This window comes from Apis mellifera, linkage group LG10 (genome assembly GCF_003254395.2).
Source record: "Apis mellifera strain DH4 linkage group LG10, Amel_HAv3.1, whole genome shotgun sequence".
In the NCBI taxonomy this organism is placed as follows: Eukaryota; Metazoa; Arthropoda; class Insecta; order Hymenoptera; family Apidae; genus Apis; species Apis mellifera.
This window is the reverse complement of record NC_037647.1, coordinates 4,914,778-4,935,793: the sequence shown is the minus strand read 5'-3', so window position 1 is coordinate 4,935,793 and position 21,016 is coordinate 4,914,778. Positions and strand designations below refer to the sequence as shown.

General features: G+C 20.9%; 5 protein-coding genes across 9 annotated transcripts; 3 read left to right on the top strand and 2 right to left on the bottom strand.

Moving 5' to 3' along the window:
• The first annotated feature begins 22 nt into the window (after nucleotides 1-22).
• LOC102654025 lies at nucleotides 23-902 on the top strand. Its single transcript, XM_006562367.3, has 3 exons — nucleotides 23-186; nucleotides 461-745; nucleotides 840-902. Exons 1-3 carry the CDS (start codon nucleotides 94-96, stop codon nucleotides 900-902), a joined length of 441 nt encoding a protein of 146 aa, XP_006562430.2. The 5' UTR covers nucleotides 23-93.
• A 584-nt stretch (nucleotides 903-1,486) lies between these two features.
• Nucleotides 1,487-5,121, bottom strand: LOC412431 (thiamine transporter 2). Its single transcript, XM_006562361.3, has 6 exons — nucleotides 4,999-5,121; nucleotides 4,427-4,811; nucleotides 3,693-4,103; nucleotides 3,245-3,437; nucleotides 3,034-3,172; nucleotides 1,487-1,685 (listed from the first exon to the last, which is right to left on the bottom strand). Exons 1-6 carry the CDS (start codon nucleotides 5,119-5,121, stop codon nucleotides 1,548-1,550), a joined length of 1,389 nt encoding a protein of 462 aa, XP_006562424.1. The 3' UTR covers nucleotides 1,487-1,547.
• A 1,157-nt stretch (nucleotides 5,122-6,278) lies between these two features.
• LOC552246 (transmembrane protein 43 homolog) lies at nucleotides 6,279-8,540 on the top strand. Of its 2 annotated transcripts, none has more exons than XM_006562360.3 (6): nucleotides 6,279-6,718; nucleotides 6,894-7,076; nucleotides 7,136-7,368; nucleotides 7,521-7,731; nucleotides 7,862-8,067; nucleotides 8,178-8,540. In XM_006562360.3, the coding sequence occupies exons 1-6, from the start codon at nucleotides 6,704-6,706 to the stop codon at nucleotides 8,458-8,460; spliced, it is 1,131 nt and encodes a 376-aa protein (XP_006562423.1). In that variant the 5' UTR covers nucleotides 6,279-6,703; the 3' UTR covers nucleotides 8,461-8,540. The 2 variants fall into 2 exon arrangements, with proteins under 2 accessions (XP_006562423.1, XP_624625.1); XM_624622.5 differs by having other exon boundaries at nucleotides 6,281-6,718; nucleotides 7,431-7,731; nucleotides 8,178-8,537.
• A 337-nt stretch (nucleotides 8,541-8,877) lies between these two features.
• Nucleotides 8,878-13,024, top strand: LOC552225 (regulator of nonsense transcripts 3B). The gene is made up of 6 exons (XM_003250029.4): nucleotides 8,878-9,164; nucleotides 9,651-10,065; nucleotides 10,179-10,330; nucleotides 11,515-12,184; nucleotides 12,270-12,565; nucleotides 12,657-13,024. Exons 1-6 carry the CDS (start codon nucleotides 9,042-9,044, stop codon nucleotides 12,870-12,872), a joined length of 1,872 nt encoding a protein of 623 aa, XP_003250077.1. The 5' UTR covers nucleotides 8,878-9,041; the 3' UTR covers nucleotides 12,873-13,024.
• Nucleotides 13,025-13,406: 382 nt separating this feature from the next.
• LOC412035 (condensin complex subunit 1) lies at nucleotides 13,407-21,010 on the bottom strand. 4 transcript variants are annotated; one of them, XM_026443271.1, is made up of 22 exons: nucleotides 20,779-21,010; nucleotides 19,797-19,878; nucleotides 19,602-19,736; nucleotides 19,322-19,500; nucleotides 19,076-19,215; nucleotides 18,833-18,914; nucleotides 18,687-18,749; nucleotides 18,377-18,610; nucleotides 17,957-18,289; nucleotides 17,627-17,819; nucleotides 17,226-17,539; nucleotides 16,760-17,152; nucleotides 16,402-16,646; nucleotides 16,153-16,273; nucleotides 15,668-15,991; nucleotides 15,388-15,518; nucleotides 14,934-15,188; nucleotides 14,576-14,848; nucleotides 14,338-14,480; nucleotides 13,928-14,236; nucleotides 13,763-13,858; nucleotides 13,407-13,664 (listed from the first exon to the last, which is right to left on the bottom strand). In XM_026443271.1, exons 1-22 carry the CDS (start codon nucleotides 20,866-20,868, stop codon nucleotides 13,495-13,497), a joined length of 4,305 nt encoding a protein of 1,434 aa, XP_026299056.1. In that variant the 5' UTR covers nucleotides 20,869-21,010; the 3' UTR covers nucleotides 13,407-13,494. The 4 variants fall into 4 exon arrangements, with proteins under 4 accessions (XP_026299056.1, XP_026299058.1, XP_026299057.1 ...); XM_026443273.1 differs by having other exon boundaries at nucleotides 19,797-19,901; nucleotides 20,779-20,945; XM_026443272.1 differs by lacking the exon at nucleotides 20,779-21,010 and adding an exon at nucleotides 20,027-20,056.
• Nucleotides 21,011-21,016: the final 6 nt, after the last annotated feature.

Below are 21,016 nucleotides of genomic sequence, written 5' to 3'. Positions count from 1 at the left end.
ATTTGAAGAACTTATCATAATTTTGTGTAATTGTGTGACATAGAAGTACCATTAATCTTATCATTATATATTTCTAAAATTTCGAATGCGGCTATGGCACAAGATGTTAATACAAATTTAATATATCTTGATAAATCAAATAGAAGCCTTTATGAAATATATCCTGTACTTATTTCACCAAATTGGGTAAATACATCTATACATATATGTATGTATATGCATGCTAGATGTAAATCTATATAACATTATTATTGATCGTATAAATTTTGTATTATTTGAGATAGTATACATAAAAATATATATATGTAATTTATTTATAATTGCATATGAATAATTTATTTGTAAATATAATATTTAAAAATAAAAATATAAAATATTTAAATAAATATAGATACATAAAAAAATTTTAAAAATTACAATTCTTTATATACTGATTATCATTTTTTAATTTTTTATGCAGATGCTACAAATTTGCTTAAAGGATACATTATTATTGGATAAATTACAGTCACATATAAGCGATTGTAACAATTATCCTTGTATGTTTTCGAAAGTTATCGAAAATGAATCAATGAAATCTGTTATATCTATAATACGAAATGATACAATGGATGATATATTCAATCAGGAATTCAAACAAAGTATACAAGATTGTTTAATATGGTGGAAATTATTCAAACATTTTAATAAGAATGCAAATCCTCGTCGCGAATTGGGAAGATGCTTGTTTCAAACGTTCTCGTCTGTAAATAATTTTCTAAACAATAAGAAAAGAAAAGTAACTTAAATAAATTAAATAAAAAAAATTTTTATTATAAAGAATTATTTTATTTTTTCAGAAATGTAGAGAATCTGTTTTGGATAAAGTAAAATTACTGTTAATTACCACAAAAGAAGAATAAAATATTATCTAAATTGAAGTATAAGGATAATTGGAAAAGAATGGAAAAAGAATATTAAAAATTCTTAAAAAGTCTTATAAAAACATTTTTTAATAAAGAATAAAATTTATATATTTTTTTATATTTCTTAGATGTACATATATTTGTCATTTATATTTATACATAATCATACACCACAATTTAAAAATATATATTTTTATAATGTGCTTATATATTTTCCATCGTATTTTTTTATTAATTTTTATTAATTTACCATCTAATTTAGTAGTTTTCTTTATTTCATATTATAACATAATATACATAATGTAAAAAAAAAATTAGAAATGGATAATATTAAAATAATAATATATAAGTTTTATCAATATTGATATATGATAATACATGATAATAGTCAAAATCAACTAGATGTTCAAATTAAAAAATTCATTTGATATTTTTGATATTTAAAGTTATTAAAAATATAATTAAAATTAATTAAAATTTTTTAAAATTTATATTATAAAAACTGATATTGCAATTTGATAAACTATTTTTAATTATCATATATCTAAATGACCCTGTTATAAATTTTCAAAATAAATTTTTATTCGTTATATTTTTAAAAATTACAATATAAATTATAATTTAATAATTTTACTAAATTATTTAATCTTCAATACCTCTGCGAGTATTTTTCCATATTTTAAAACCTATACCTTTCTTACAATGTTGTATAATATTTATGATACCTATTATTATATAAAATATTGATATAACAATAAAATAACCACCATAAACAAAATACTGAAAAAAAATATATAGTAAGATACTGTAATATTACAGATAAAAATTTAATTCATTAATAGAACTCATAAAAAGAAATGTAAAAATTTTAATCAATATGTATTTGAAAAGTTGTTTGTTAATATTAAAGTTTTTTTAATTCATCATTTTATGATACCATTTTTTATAATAATCAAATATAGCCAATTATTAAATATCATATATATTTTTTTGTTTCTTATTAAATTATTTCAATATATTTATTTATATTAAAAAAAATTCAATAAATCAGAAAAATAAACAATTTTATAAAAAAATAAAATAATTATATATATGCTACAGTAAAATAGATCTAATATGCAAAAATAATTTTCAAAAAAAATTTGTTTTAAATGCAATGTTATATTATGCATTTTAACGATGTTTTAAAAAATACAATAATTTTTTATTAATGTAACAAATGATTATTTACTTTTATTACGAGATATTTTATAAGAGATGCACAAGTTTCGATGTACCGGTAATTCACGCAGCTTGAATGAAATATATTATTACAATCAATTGTAATAAATTGTAAAATTAATAATTATTCTAATAAATTGGGATTGGTTTTATTGCAAAAAACGTATTTTTGTTTATAAAAAATATGAAAAAACAAAATTAATTTAAATTAATTGATAGAATTAACACCTTTTTTATAAAATATATCACATCAAAATCAATATAAATGATATATATATAAATATCAATATGAAAGAATGTATGAATTGTATCTATGAAATTGAAATATTAAAAAGATTTTATATATTATTTCGTATTCTTCAAATAAATTAATGATCATCATATACAATTTTTTTATTCTGTAAATACTTGAGAAAATTTTTAGAAATCTTATCAGAAATCTTCTGATAATTTGTATTATAAAAAATATAATTTATTAAATTTTACACTATATTAAATTAATATTATTAAATAATAATTCAATATTGCTGTTAAAATTCAAAAACATTAACATTGTACAAATAATTGCATCATCAAATATGACACTTGTGGAAGTTAATAATTATTATAAGTTGTAATACACTAATAAATAAAATATAACTATTAAATCATATATTCACAATGCATATAAAATTAATAATTAAATTTAATAAATAGAAAATTATTTTAAACAAATAACTAAAAAACAAATATAGAAAATAAATCAAATAATATCAAATATAATAATTCTAATATAAAATATTGATATAAATTCTCAATCTAATATTTATTAAAATCTTTTTTACATATGTATTTTTATGAGTCCTATTATTATAATTTATATAATTATAATACATATTTTTAATTAATATTTAAATAACAGTCTTACCTGTGATCTTAGATCTAATTTTAAATTTCCATTTACTACTATAGCTGTTAATAAACTTTGCAATAATAATGCAAAAAAGGTATTCACACCAAATATTAAACCATAACTATCTTCTGATATACATTTTGCAACTTCAAAGCTACAAATTGTACATATAAAATTATAATATTTATTAATTATTTTTAATAAATAATTTTATATGAAACTAAACCTTGCAATGGTAACCATTATATGATAAATGTTTCCAAATATTATGTACGCAGCATATAATAACCAAATATTGTAATTAAATGAAGATAGCACTAACAAACTACCTTCCACAAATGACATAAATGATACTAGTACATCTCCAATTAAAGACCAATTTAATGGCATCTTTCCAATACAGAAAACAGTGATTGTACCTAATTTATAAAAATAAGAATATTATAATTCTTATTATATAAACTTAATTATCTAATATATAATTATTATATTAAAATTATATAAATATATAAAATGTTTAGATAATAAAAAATTTACTTAAAAAAATTACAACTATATTGAATCTTATTTGTATATAATTTAAAGTAGCATATTATTATTATTATTATTTATTATTCATTATATTATTTTATTTCATTTTTAAACTAATAAATTATATAAATTTATTTGTTCACCTATAATTGTATATAAGAAATCTATAGCTCCATTATAAATTTTATCTTCAGGTAATACTGCAGTTTTCCATAATAATTGTATATAACTAATAACTTGTAAGTATCCACAAGTAGAAAATGACCACCATATTGACCATTTTATTACATGGCTATTTGAATATGCTCCTAAAAAATCTTTCCACAATAAAATATAAGCTTTTTTAACTTTATATATCAATGAAATATTTAATCTAGAAGAAGAATATTCCTTAGATTGTTCAGATCTTTGAAATATTTGATTAACATTATTTTGTTGCAGTACAATATCTTCCTTATGCGTTAAAGAAATATGATTATCATCTTTTCTATGAAAATAAATGGATTGAGGAACTGAAGGTAAAAAAAATGCCCACAATGTTGCAAATATAAGAACTGAAAAATACAAATTCATTTGATGAATTCAAAATTTAATTCAACAATTATAATTTTTATTATTTTTAAGTAGAATAGATATATAATATTAAGTAAATAAAATAAAATTAAAAATAAAGTTAATTATATACATTCTTTGTAAATTATTTTTTTTAATTTTGTAAAATGTAATATTTAGCAAAAATAAAAGAATTTTTTTATTTAATTATAAATAAAGTTTAATATCATTATAATATATCATTTTTATTATTTCATATTAATATGAAAATTGTAATTTTAATTTCATTGGAAATTTAAATAAATATATGAACAAAAATAATTACCTGCTAATGTAATGTAATTTAATTGGTGATAATCTAATATATCAAAAGATACTGTTAATTGTGCAACAATACCAGCCATACAGCGACCAAATAATGATGCTGCTTTTGTATGACTAGTTACTTCTTGATAATGTTTTTTATCAACTTTAGCATAAATATATGTATAATATGCTACTTCTGTGGAAAAAAATAAGCCATAAAAAAATTCTAAAATTTGCATAGTTAAAACATCTTGTCCAAGTATTATTAAAAGAAAAGTAATAGCTCCAGAAATACCACATAAGATAATAATAGGCTTATATCTTAAAAAATCTGTTATCAAAAATATAATAACTAATGTTGCAAAATATGAATATGTGGAAACAGGAAATATTTCTTCATTTACCTAAAAAAATAATGATAATCTTAATCTTAATCTTAAAATTTTATATCATAAATATGTTATATAATTTAATGATTATTAAAAATAAAAAAATCAAGAATATATATAAAATTTATTTTATTTTTAAAATAAATAAACATATTTATTAATTTTTATAATCAAACATGATTATTACATATAACATATTTACTTGATCATCTGTAAAATTTTTCCATGGTCCTGTCAAATAATTAGTTACAAAAGACTCTGAAGGTCTGAACTCTTTAAAACAACCAAATATGCACAAAATACATGAAATTATTATCCACTTCATATTAATAACATATTTTTCTTCTTTGTTTTGATTTTATTTTTTGAAATATATTTGTTATTTTCAATATTTTCTGTTTTTTCTTTCAACATATTTTTTTTTCACATGCTAATGTATTTATCACATATTATAATTTATTATTTTCAAATTATTTAAAATACATATATTATTATATTATATAAAAATTATAAATATAATCAATTGATTTTATTATTTTTATATTTTCAAATTTTTAAAATGTTTATAATTTTGAATTATAATTTATTTTTTATTATATTAGAATTTTGATTTTATATTTATTTTCCAAAAAAATTAATTTCATTAATACTATTTATTATTATTTTTTGAAATTTAAATATAATACAATATTATAATTAATAAAATTTTATATAATTTTCTATTTTTTTAAAATATCTAGAGAAATAAAATTTTATAAACTTATTGTCTATGTTGATTATTAATATATAATAATAATCTTAAACGATTTTATTATCAAAAAATTTGTAAACTTTATAATTTTATAACAATATTACTACAGAATAATGACAATCACTCCACTTTCAACTCTCTGCAAATACTGATCTAAATATTAAGATCAAATAAGATGATAGGTGATAGATGAGGGCGCTATTGTCACTTTTATGAATTTTTCTTTATAACAATTTTTTAAAAACTTGTAAATAATCAATTTTAATACTCCATTATAGAAATATAATTAATAAAATATATACAAGATGTTAATATTCATATATATAATATTTTTGAAAAATTAATTTTAGAAACCAAAATATAAAAGTTGATATACAAAAATGTGATTTAATAATATTTAATTAAGTTATAAGCAATTGAAATTTGTTAGACAACATAAATAAAATATAAATAAGAGCCATTGTTTCCGTTGTCCCATTTTATTCTTACATCATTTAATTTTAAATTACTTACAACTTAATAAATAAATATCGATATTTTTATATGTTTTTTTATAACTTTCATGTTTTTTTTTCATAATCTCTAAAATCGATTTTTTAAAAATGTTTTATAAATATATTAATATGTGTGTATTTTATATATGTGTATATATTAATTTTATAATTTATATTTATAAAAAATCTATGCATAGATCTAAAATTCTGAATTTTCAACTTTTCTGTACGGTTTTTTAAAAATCCAAGATGGCTACACTGAGATGTAATGCGTAACGACCTTATCAAATAATAAGGAATTGAAAAAAAATAAAAGTTTTGTTGAATTAACATGGCTTGTATACAATAAGCAATAAAGTAGATCAAATATCATTATAATTTTTTACGCCCTTGCACGTGATTCATAATATCATTAAAATTAAAGCAAAGATTTACACATTGCATGAACTGAAATATATTTTATGCAATGCTCAAATTAATTGAGCAATACATATTCATAATCTAATTTTGAACATTAGTTCATGAACAAAGATTAAAATGTATACACTTTGAATTATATTATTACATATTTATCTGAAATTATGTGAAATAAAATGGTATTTTAAATATTAGTGTCAACAAACAATTAAATATTATTATTTCATATAATGTAATCTATTAAAATGTATCGTGCAAATGTAAGCATAATTAATTTTAATATTCCTTTTTCGCTTAAATTTTTTTTTAATTTTCTGATTTTTTCTAAATATTCTTAATATTTTAATATATATCTAACATATTTTATAATATTGTTATAATATTTAATATTATTATATAATTTAAATAATTTAAATAAAAGATTATTTGCTTTAGCAAAATGGACAGCCCCAAAGGGCAAATACTGAACCTATTCATCAAAATCGAGTTAATGGAAGGCAACCTCCTCCTGTAAATATTCCAATGACAGTTTCTGAACAATTTAGAGAATCATGGTTAACTGCTATTATTGGACTTATTATGTTTGCAACTGGCATGTGTCTTTTATTTTGGAATGAGGTTTGTAAATATTTCATTATTAATTAAGAAAGAAAATTTTTGATTAAATAATATTACAGGGAAGAGCAGTGAAAGTAGCACATTCTTTGGATGAAGCTTTGCGTAATGTAGCTATACTTCCAAATGCACTAAAATTATTACCTGAATATGAAGGTCGTTTAATACATTTATCAGGTCCATTAAAAATATCAGAACCCTTAACTGAACCTGATTATGGTGTAATTGTATCAAGTGTAAAATTAAAACGAAGAGTGCAAATGTATCAATGGGTTGAGATAGAAGAAGAAAGAAGGTAAATTATAAAACATATTTTCATCATAAATCAATTCTATAATTTATAATTTTGTATATTAGTTTTGGAGGCGTGACAGAAGAAGAAAAACATTATTATTACACAACAGAATGGAAAGATAAACTTGTTGATTCAGATCATTTTTATATTAGAACTGGTCATCATAATCCAAAAGAAATGCCTATTAAAAGTCAAGTGCAAGTTGCAGATGAAGTTAAGATTGGTGCATTTATATTTGGGATTGAATTGAAAAAAAAATTTAATGATTTTGTAGAAGTTACTAGTGATGAAAGACCTGAACGTAAAGATATTAAAATGCACTCTGGTTTATATTATCATAGTTCTAATTTATGGAAACCTAAGGTTATTATTTAAAATTATATATAAATTATACATATAATTTTATATAATTACATATATTAATTAGTAAATTATAATATACTAATATATTAAATTAAACAATATATATACACATTCACACATTTATTTATAGGTAGGTGATATACGTATACAATTCTCCTATGCAGGAAAAGGAGGAGATATATATTCTATAGTTGGTATGTTGCAAAAAGGAACTATTGTACCATATATTACATCACATGGAGAAGAAATTTTACTTCAAAGGAGGCATAAAATGTCAGTAGATCAAATGTTTCATTCTGAACATGTACACAATTATTGGCGTACATGGAGTATTAGGTAATTTTTTTTTTAAATTTAAATAATGCATTCTAATATTTCTTTTCTTTTTTATAAATATTTATAAATATTTTTTCTTTTCTTTTTCATAAAATTATTAACTATTTCAGAGGACTTGGCTGGTTAGTTTTATTTTTGGCAGCAACATGTTTAGCAAATATATTAAGAACTGTAATTCTAAATTCAACATTCTTATGTGGAATTATTGCAGTTGAATCTTTAACAATGTCTGTATCAATGTCTATTAGTCTATTAGTGATTGGTTTTGCTTGGGTATGGTATCGACCAGTAATAGGTCTTTGTTTAGCATTAGCATCGATTTTACCATTTATTTATTCAACATTAACTTCAGCATCTCAATCTCAACAACGTGATAGTTATAGAAGGCTATGAATTTTTATTAAATAATTAAATTATATTTATATAAATATATTCATTTATATATTTTCTATTATTATGCTCTTTTTTGCATAATTTAATATTAAATCATAACTAGTCTTAAAAAATATTGTTAATTATATTGTAAATTATTATGCAATATAAATGTCATTGATCATTTTAAATATTTAAAATGTAGACAATAAACTATTTTATGAACTTTAAATATTTTCGTATAATTTTATATATTTCTATGATAAATTTTCCCTATTTTTAATTAAAAACAATTGAATATTCAAATTTGATAGCGTAATTTTTAATATTATAATTTTAGAAATATAAATTTTTTTTTTTTTTGATTTCCCTAGATATATGTATTTTAAAATTCCCCAATGAATGAAAGTTTATTTTTCTCTATCCAATAGCTTTCTTACGATTTAGTGAAACAAGATGGCCGCGAAAACTTTGTAAACGGAAACGTTTATTTTGATGACTCGAAGAAAAATTACATGCTTTAAATATTATTTTTGATTAGAGTGTGTGTGTCGAATTGACACAAAATAAACTTGATTTATTAAGAAATTAAATAAATGTAGATGACAATGACTGAAGAAACACAACAGTCTGAGACTGCCGCACAAAATGAGGCACAAACTAGTTCTCCAGATGTTGGAAAAGTTAAAGATAGTAAAAAAGAAAAATGCCGACCTATGACAAAGGTATATTTTTCTAAAATGATGCTAGATATTTAGAAGTCTGTAATCAATTATACAAAATATTTTTTAACCACATACAATATTATGTGCTTCATGAAACAAAAATCGAAATTTAATTTTCGATTTTTGAAACATTCATAACATAATTTTATAAAAAGATATGATAAAAATATGTTTATTTGGTATGTATTAGATAAAGATATCTGAAAGATAAAAAATAGCAAATAATATGTTTTATATAACAATAAATATGACTTTATTATTGAAAATAAAAATGTCATAACTATATGTCATGTGACATCTTTTTGTCTTATTTTTTGAATAAAAATGACAAAATGTTATGTTCATATGATAATGATGATGATTTATATAAATTTTTATATTCATTATAAAAATGTCTAAATATATATTAATTAATAAGTATAATTTAAATATAATTAATAATTAATTAATAATTATTTAATTAATAATTAAAATATATATTTATAGGTAGTAATACGGAGATTACCTCCAACTATGACTCAAGAACAATTTCTAGAACAGGTTTCTCCATTGCCAGAAAATGATTATCTTTATTTTGTGAAAGCTGATATGTCTATGGGACAATATGCTTTTGCCCGTGCTTATATTAACTTTGTTGAACAACAGGATATTTTTATGTTCAGAGAAAAATTTGATAATTATGTATTTATCGACTCTAAAGGTACAGAATATCCAGCTGTAGTAGAATTTGCACCTTTTCAAAGATTACCAAAAAAAAGAACAGGAAAAAAGAAAGATTTAAAATGTGGTACAATAGAATCAGATCCTTATTATATAAGCTTCTTAGAAACTCGTAAAAATCAAGAAGCTGAATCTAATATATCACAACCAAAAACAGAATACTCATATCAACCACCTGATAGTAAGTAATTTTTTAATAACTGATATGTTATATCATAAATTATTATATATGTTATAGTAAATGTTTATCTATAATGAATTTATATATTTTATATATTTATTTTACTGTTATAGATACACCAAAAAAAATTACAACCACTCCTCTTTTGGAATATGTAAAACAACGTAAACAAGAAAAGCAACGTCTCAGAGATGAAAAACGTGAAGAGAGACGACGAAGAGACCTAGAACGGAGGCGAACAAAGGAAGATCCTATCATATCTAAGGTGACACTACATCTTATAATGTGTTTAGTTATCATTTTTGATTAATTGGAAGTAAACTAATTCAAATATGACAAATACAGTATAGAACAAAAAATTTATTAAGCAAATATGTAATCAAAATTGTTTTTAGCGCACGCGCAATATATATTACATTTTAAGTATTATATTCTCTACTGTATTTGCTGATACTAACCTTTTCGCCCTACAGTCTGCATGTAATATTGAAGATAATCAGACCAAGTATTCCTTCCTTTCTACTTCCTCAACTGTCAAGTCAGAAGATATATTTTTTGATCATCCTACTGAAAATCTAAGTGTATCTCATGAATGTAAAGAAGACATTTCTGGTAGTGGTACTGCAAACATGATCCAAGCTAACAAAAATTCCTTAAATGTTCAACAGTTTTACAGAAATGAGAATACTGAAGTATATATAAATTGCGTTAGAAGTGTGCCTTATGTTAATGAACGCTGGCATTACACTAATAAACAACGAAAATTATTTTATATTTACGAAAAAAATTATAAAGAAAAAGATGCTAATTGCAGAAAAAATAATTACAATCATTGGAGTAACATTAAAAATAATTATATTTATAACAACACTAAATGCACTAAATGCACATCTTATATTAATAATAAAAATTATTTTTCTGTTTTATCAAAATCTCAATTTACTAATTTACATAAAACTTGGAAAATGCAAATACCAATGGAAGTATCAAAGTCAAGAAGTTGCAGTGCTATGTTTGATTATCATAAACTTTATCCTTTTAAATCTTGTGAAACAGGATTGCCAGGATATCGTAAAACTTCATGAAATAGGAACTGCAAATGATTAGCAGGGAAATTCATGTTATGTATTTATTTACTGCATGTTAAAAGGTCATAAGGATTAAAGATTTATTCATCACTTATGCGATTTAGTTCAATGCTATACACTGTTTCCATTTAATATTGTATCCCAAATTTATATACATTTATTAAGATGTAATTAATTTATTACCGTTTAATTTGTATACATTAAATTTTGTAAAAGAAACTGTTTTTAGAAAAAAAAGTGAAAATTCTGTGTTGCTTTATTATAATTTATTCTTTAAATTATGATGTTGAACTCTATTAAAATCTGTTAATATTAAAATAAAAATGTTTTACTTAAAATAAATATTTTAATTTTGTTATAGGTATTGAAAAATCAAGATCTTGATAAAGAAATGTGTAAAGATAATAAAGAAAATAGGGAAGAAAAGGATAAATTTTCGCCTAAAGATATAAAAAATCGTATTAAAAAGGACGATAAATTACGTGATAAGATATCACGTGATCGAGATTCTAAATCAATCACAAAAGGATACAGGGAAAGAATTGAAGATAGAAATAAAGATAAAGATATAAAACATCAAAGACGGCATGAGGATAAGAAGATATATGGAAGACGTGATGAAAGAGATGGTATAAAAGATGATAGAAGATTTGATGGAAAAGATGATAGAAAATATGATTTCAAAGAAGATATTAAAGATTGTAGGGAACGAAAAATAGAAGAAAAACGAGGTAAAAGTTATGAAAAAATGAGGCAAGAAAAAAAAAGACTTGCAGAAACCAAAAAACAGAATGTAGATTTTAATGTTGACACAGAAAATAATGTAAAATTAAGATGCGAGGATGAAGAATTTCAGAAAAAGGAATTTCAAGTTGATTCATATGAAAATATTAAGGAAAATGAAGAATCTATGGATGATAAAGAAGATATTAAAAACAGTAAAGAAAAAGAGAAACAAGAAATTAATGAAAAAAAAGTTTTAATAGAAGATTCTGTACAAGATTATGAGATCAAAGAACAGAAAAAATCAGGTATAACTTTTATAATATTACAAGTAAATATAATTTTTATATAAATATCTTATTTTTAAAATATATATAAATATATTATTTACAGATACTATATTATCTACTATTGAAAGTAACAAAGATATTGAAAAATCAAAATCTAATGAAGATATTAATAAAGAAACTAATGAAGATAATGAATCTGAAGAAAAAAAGGATTCAAAAGTCACAAAAAGACGCAGTTCACTTGAAAGTGGAGGGGAAGGTGGTACAGGAGATGGAAATTGTTTAAGAAGGCATAAATCTTTGGATGGAGGAGATCAAAATAATTTACAGAAGACTGAAAATGAAGATAAAGAAAAAGATAAAAAGGATCCACGATTAGAACGTCGAATTAGAAATAAGGTATATAATTATTTTTGACTGAAATATTAAAAGTGATATTTAATATTTATGTCTATTATTTATAAAAATATTTTTTATTATAAAATAATAGGATCGTCCTGCTATGGAGATTTATCGTCCTGGAATGGGAAAGTTTAGTAAACAAAGATTAGAACGAGAAAAATCTAATACTAACGACGAAAGAGCATCACTTTCACAAAGTCCTACTCCAAATCTTAATTCTAATAATCTTTGTAAATCAGGAAAACCTGGAACAGAAGTACGTTCTATGACGTTTAAACGTAGTATTAGTCGTGATTTGGTATAACGATAGCTAAATGCAAATCTCTTCCTTAATACGATACATGAAACTTAATATATAAGATTTTTACACTAGTCTTTCTCATAACGTACAATATTACATAGTATATTTATTGTACACAAATGCATAATAAAATAGTGTTTTATTTACTACTAATAGCCACAAATGTATAAAATTTTTGGAGTTATCTACATATAGTGATTTGATATATGTACATTACTTTTATGTTTAATTCTTTTGTTGCAATATATATGTGATACATAATATTATCATTCATTACTTAAATGTTATATCAAGTGTTCATTATTTCATTAAAATAAATATTTCTATGATAATATTTTAATTTTTATATACCAGTTATTATATTTTTGTAATATTAAAAAAAAAAGATTAAAATAACAGTAATATACTTTAAAATTTTTATGAAAAAAAATTAATGATTATTTAATTATTCATTATTTAATGCTATAAAGTAAAAAGAAATTATAAAATATATTTTTATATTTTATTATTAAAATATTTTAATTAATAATTAAACTGTAAATATATTTTTTCACTTACTTCATATTCTCTTTTTTAATCTAATATTAAAAAATACAAAATTGTATGTTAAATATATACAAAAATTTTAATTCCTCATTCGTGATTGGGATAAACGTGCTGAAGATCTTTCCGGAATACGCATGGGTGTTACTTGTTTATTTCTTTTTGGTAATGATGATGGTGTAGCTGCAATTGAATTAACGCGCTTTTTTCGACTTGATCTTGTTATGGTCTGTGCAGGTGCATTTTCTTTAACTATTATAAAAAGAAATAATAATTAGATATAATAATAAAAATAATATCTAATTAACAAAGTAATAAAATTAAAATTAAGTAAAAAAAATAATATATACGTTGCTTTCTAGGAGTTTTTATTGTTAAATCATTATCTGAATCCGAACTAGAACTCGATTTGCATCCCCACGATTTTCTTTTTTTAGAACCTTTTGCTAAAACAATTATGTATCAGTTAATAAATATAATTTAATAATAAATTTTTATGTGAAAAAAAAACTTACTTTTCGTTATTGATGTTAAATCAGAATCACTGTCAATATTATCATCTTCTTCTTCACTATTACTTACACGTTTATTACGTTTTCTTGATTTTGGTACTGCTGGTGGTGGCATTATCACAGTATTATCCTCTTTTGAATCTTCTGTTCCTTTAAGAAGTTCTTCTATTTTTTCTTCTAATTCTGTACATATTGTTTTTGTATTTGGTTTTTTCTTTGTTTGTTCGATAACAGACTGTAATGCTTTTAAAACTTGCTTGTGGTGAATTTTATCTTTCAGTAAAGGTAAACTTTCAATAAGATGACGTATACCTAGATAAAATTTTATTAATTAATAATAAAAAAAATTATATTTAATATGATCTTGAATATGTATAATATGAATATACAAGTAAATATATATTCTTATTTACTTTTTACACTAAATTGCATAAGTGAAAGACAATATGCAAAATCACGCCATTGTCTTTCTGTAGTAGCCAATTTAAATCTAGCACAAATTTTATCAATAATGGAATCAATTTGTTTTTCTTTTTGTAATAAATTCAAAATATGCCTGAAAATATTTTAAATTGCATTTAATTATCATATTTTTATATATTTATATATTTTCATTAATTATATTTTAATTTTATTTTAGAAAATACTTACTTCAAAATTTCTTGAAAATCTGATTCGTTTATATCTAAATCAGGATCAGTTAATCGAGATAAAATATCAGGCATTACATTATACAAAGCATTGCCTTTTTGTGAAAGTGCTTTAAAAAATTGTTTTGCATCTTGTCGAATTTGAGAATCTTTATCAACTATACAAAGAGCTAATTCTGATATTTGACCTCTCACGCGCACCATTTCTCTCATTATAAGACTTGATAAAACTCGAACACATGTACGTCTTACATTTGTATCTTCATCACGGAGTCTATAAATTATTTATTTATTAGTCTATTATTAGTTATAAGTGATTGATTAAAATAATAAAATTGATTATTTATATTTTTAAATACCTGCCATAAACATGTTTCATCCATGGTTCAATCTGATTTGGAAATCTTGTCGTAAGATCACTTATTCCAATAAGGACATTAGCACGAATACCAGGATATGGTGAACGTTCTAGTATTGTAATTAAAAGTTGTAAAGATTTTTCACAAAAACTGGAGCTCACTGTCATCATTTTACTAAGAGCAAGAGCTCCAGCAGCTTGTATATCTTCATTATTATACTTATCATGATATTGACATACATCTAACACTAATGGACTGAAAAAAATTGAATTATAAAAGTAAAATTTAAATATATAATTATATAAATACAAATACAATAAAAAATATAATATAAATATTAATCCTTTGTGCTTGGTATATTGCTTTACTTATAAAATATCATGTTAAAAATGGAATATATTCACATTACAAATAATTTAAATATTTACACTAAATGTTAAAATCATGAACATACACAAAATTTACTAAGAGTCCATCTCCAGTTACAACATGATTTTCAAGGATTTCATTTATAAATTCTGCATTTGAATCCATTGTTGCTCCTTCTACAGCTTCCTCTCCATTATCTTCCATAATTAAACTTGTCTATAAAAAATAAAACTGATTATTTATATTTTAATATATTTTAAATATATAATATTTATTATTATTTTAGAATAATTATAATAGAATAAATAATATATAATAAATATATAATAAATATATATAAATAAACTTTAAATATCATTACATACTTCTTTATTGAGAATTATTTGTCTTGCACTATTTGGAGTAGAAACCTCTATTTTTGATCTCTGAATTGTATTTACATCTTTTTCATTTTTATCTGATTTTTTTTCTTTTCTTAAATTTCGTACAATATCTCTTCGTTTTAATTCTTTATAAACTGATGTATCTAAATGAACCATTTCTTTGATTGCAATATGTCCAATCAAATATAATAATTTAGAAAGTAAAAAAAGTGAAACAGTATTTTGAGTTGAATCATTATTAAAATGTCCTCGAATACACACTTGTGATAGCACTTGTTTCATTAAATGATCAGGCTGATTTGCTAACTAAAATAAAATAAAATAAAATAAGATAAAATAAAATAAAATAAAATGAAATAAAATAAAATAAAATAAAATAAAATAAAATAAAATAAAATAAAATAAAATAAAATATTGTTTTAAAATATTTATTCAATTCAAATAAATAGAATTGTTATCATACTTACATGATAAATAGCATTAATTGCATCAGTTGCAAATGAAATATATCCATCTTCTTCTATATTTATAAAATTTTCTATTAATAAGGAAAGAATTTCTTTAAACATTTCATGATCATTGGGATACCTAATAATATATTTGACATTAATTATTTATATAATTTATATATATATATATATATATATATATATATATATAAAATTAAATATATATTATAATAATATTAAATATATATATATATTTATTTAATATACCTAATAGATGATTTTTCAATATCATCATTTTTATGTTTTATGATTAGCAATGCTCTACATGTGTCTCTGGCTAATAAAAGATCAGTTTTTGCTCTAGATCCAAATCCTACTTTTATTAATACTTCTAAATTATCACTTATAATACAACTTTGAGTTTGAGCTATCATTGTTAATAACATTAAAGCAGATCTACTATCTAATGAATCTGTGTCTGGTGATTTCATTGAAAAAGTTTCCCATAAAACCTAAATTTAAATAAATTATAAATATATTATAAATATTTATAATATAAAATTATTAAAAGCTATTTTTAAATTAACATAATAAAAAAAAATTAAGATTATAATATATTTCATACCTGTAACATTTCATTATCTATATCATTATTATTATACCATATTAAAATAAGCTGAGTTAAAGCTTGACTTTGACCTGGTTGAAGTTCCTTTAATAAATCAATTAAGGATCTCATACATGTAAGAGCTTTTTGTCGTTTTGATTTTTGATTCTCATTTTTATTTAAATAAAGATCTTTATATACTACCGCGATATTATTACGAACTGATTGATCACGATGAAATACTTGAAACAAAGCATCACGAATAGCAACTGCAGATCCAACTATGCCAAATTTAGAAGCAATTCCAAGTAAAGTGCATGATTCAATAGCATCGGTTGCTGTAGTAGAAAAAAGTAACTTTTCTGTCATAGGTATAGCAATTTCTAATTCAGTTGCAAATTCCAAACAATGCTGTAATATAATATAATATATAATTTTTAATTAAATAATTATTAAAATCAATATAAAATATATAAAAACATACTCTCAAATAATTTATAACTCGTTTTATTGCTATTATTTCTTCTTTTTCTTTGTTTTCCTCTATTGATTGTTTTTCTTCTATATTTTCTTTTAAATTATTTAAATTATTTTCAGATTCCATAAATGTTTTTAATAAAAATAAGAATAAACATTCTTCTTTTGCTTCAGGAGAAAGATTTTCTATATCTGGTTTTTGCTTCAGTTTTATACAAACTTTCCATAAATATGTTACTGCTTCAAAAATTTTTTCTTTTAACATTAATTGTCTTATATATTCAAATGCTGTATCTGTATTTATATCTTCATCTTCATTATCTAATTTATAAAATAAAAATTAATAATCATGTATATTTTTGTATTAAAATATAAATTCTATATATATATTTTATATATATACAATACCATATTCTATGTCCGTATTTTTTTCATTATTAATAACTTCTTTTAATACTTTCCTTATTTCTGGAAGTAAAGTATTCCAAAATTCTAATCTCTCATTATCACCACGAACACTTTTACTAACACTTTCAGTTTGTAACTTTCTAAGTTTTATTTCTTCTTTTTCTAGTGATTTAGATATTTCTATTTTATTTAACTGTAAATATATTTAATATATATAAATAAATATATATAAATAATTTATATAAATATAATCTATATAATTATGAATTTAATAAAAAAAATAATTCGATATAAAAAATAATATAAACGAATACAATTTTTTTTACTCACTGTAGCAGCAAATGGATTGCTTTGTAATAAAGCACGCATTAATTGTAATGCTTGTTTTCGTACACTTGCACTTTTATCTTCTAAACGTAATGCAGTAGCAGCTAAAAGTCTTCCTTGCCTCGCTAATGGAATAGCTCCTTCACAACATAAACGTTGCCAAACTTGCAAAACTTTTGATCTAACATAAGCATTATTATCAAGAATATGTTCTTCCAAACTATTAAGGCATTCATCACGTTGAACTTTTTGTTCTTGTGTAAGATCATCTCCAGTCAATGCTTTTTGTATAACTTCACATATAATACTAATAGTACAATTTCTCATAGTATAGTGCTAAAAATAGTAACATATAATTATATAATGAAAATATATTGTATATATTTATATATTACATATGATTATTAATATAAAATAATTTACCTCGCTACCCAAATAATCCATTACATCATCAAGAATAGGAATTATAAGATTTGGTTCAGAAGCAGCAATAGTTTCTAGAAATATTGATATATTACGACTATCAGGTTCAGATAATTCACTTTGATCAATCTCCTTCATTATTTCTTTTATTAAACCATTACAACCACAATTTTTAATCATATATATAATTCCAATAGCTATATGAGATGCTAGTATATCATGTAATTTTACTAACTAAAATTTATATATTCAATAGATTTTTTTTTTTATATTAAATAAAATCTTTATTTATTAAAAAGAATTTATATACCTGAATAATTCTTATTACACAGCTTATACCATGATTATATTTTTTAACTGAAGTTCCTAAAATCTTTTTTAAATAGATTAAAATTAAAACAATTTGAAAATTAATTCAAAAATAATATAATGAAATAAAAATTTATAAAAATTTACCTCAAAAATTGTTTCTCGTATATGTTTACATTTTGAATCTTTACATTGTTCTAAAACTTTATAGCACACTTTAGTGAATAATCTAAAATATATATAATATATAAAATATATATAATAATAAAATAATATAATAATAAAATATATATAACATAAAATATAAAATAAAAATATTTTATGTATGTATGTTAATTTTATATATTTTGAAAATTAAAATAATTTTTAAAATATTTATATCAAACATACATTATAAATGAATCTTCTACAATAGGAGGTTGCCAAAGTTTTTGTAATGGTAATTGTAATAATCTATAAATATGTTCTAATGCTTTTTCTCTATCACTTTCCCATTCTTCTTCTATATCTGATTTTGCTGATTTTTTACGCTACATAAAACAATATAAAAAAAATTATAAAATAATAATAGATTAATAGATTAATATGAATATAAAAATATTAAAAAATAAATATAATTATTTTAATTAAACAAACCTTGCCTATATATTTATCATTTACATCTTTAGAAATTTCATCATCTATATGACAAAGAAGCCAAGAGAATAAATATGTAAGCATTTTATTTATATTTAAAAATCTTAATCTATCTTCTTCTTCCAATTCTTTTCCATTTTCAAATATATTTTCCAAATCATTTACTAATATTTCAATAGCTTTAAAATAATAATCAAAATAAACATTTTGTTAATTATATAGGAATTAAATAACAATGTTTATAAATAAATATACATTATATATATATATATATTTTTACCTTTATGAATTCTACTAAAACCACGCATAATAATTGGTAATTCAATTTTATTTCCATGAACAATTAAAGAGAAAAATGTATCAAAATGATCTAATATAAAATTGATTCCATTCATTTGAAGTGCTGATTTAGCTTCTATAAACAAAATCAATATTATTAATAAATATAAAAATATATAAAATTTTTGAAACATACCATCAAGAGCTTGTGGTAATATTCGTATCGAAACAATTTTTTCAACAAAATATTGTCCATTCCGATTTTGTAAAAGTTCATCCTTATTTATAGGAATAATAAAATCTTTAATCATTTTAACTAATTAATAATCAACTAATTAATAAGTATTAATTTTTAAATTTTAATTTAAAATTAAAAATTTCTTAAATTATCAATTTCATCTAGATATAAGATATAATAATATTTACAATAAAATGTTCCATATACGTTTCAACTGTTACGGATGTTGTTACTTTTCAAATTCATTACAACCAACATAATAAAATTTGATTCATAAACTATGTTCACAATTCATGTTCAAAATAAAAATTTACATTCATTTATATAATTATATATTTAATAAAAGATATATTTAATAAAATAATAATAATAAAAAAATAAAATTAAAAAATATTAAATATTTTTTAAATCTTTTTTAATAATTTTTTTTTATAAATTTTACTACATTTAATTACGTTGGCAAAATTGAAATAAAATTATCAGAAATAAAGAAAAATAATTATATAAAAAACTTAATAAAGTAAAAAGAATGGCAAAGGAAAATAGATAAAATAGAATACAATAAAATAGATAGAATAAAATAGATTAATGGAAACTTTAAGGCCTATATTGCAATAACGCCGTGCAACGTTTTTATATCATGTAAATATATTTATTTACATGTTATTGTTATATGTTACAATTAATTATATTAATTAATATATTTATTACATAATTTATAAATTTGGATTATATTATAATATTAGTCAAAATTTTAAAAAATTTTTCACATGATTTTTATTATCATCAATACAATATATAACTACGTTCAACATACACTTTTCATAATGAAAAAAAAATCAAAATATTTAGTATATAGTTATAAATCACAATTTATCATTGCATGAAAATAAATCTTAGTTAAATATGAACACGATACAGTAGAAAGAATATGCAATACCACAATAATTTCCATTATCACTGTTATATTAAGCAAAAACATGTCATGAATGCGATGTTTCGAATGCAGTTTCCGTAGATGCTTGGTCATGTATATATTATAAATTCTATATAAATTCACAATACAAAATTAAGTCCTAATAAGAAAAAATAACATACTGCGCTTATCCGGCAATTATGATCAACTATTATTTCTCTATATAGAAGATAGAAAATTTTTCTGGTATATATATATAATA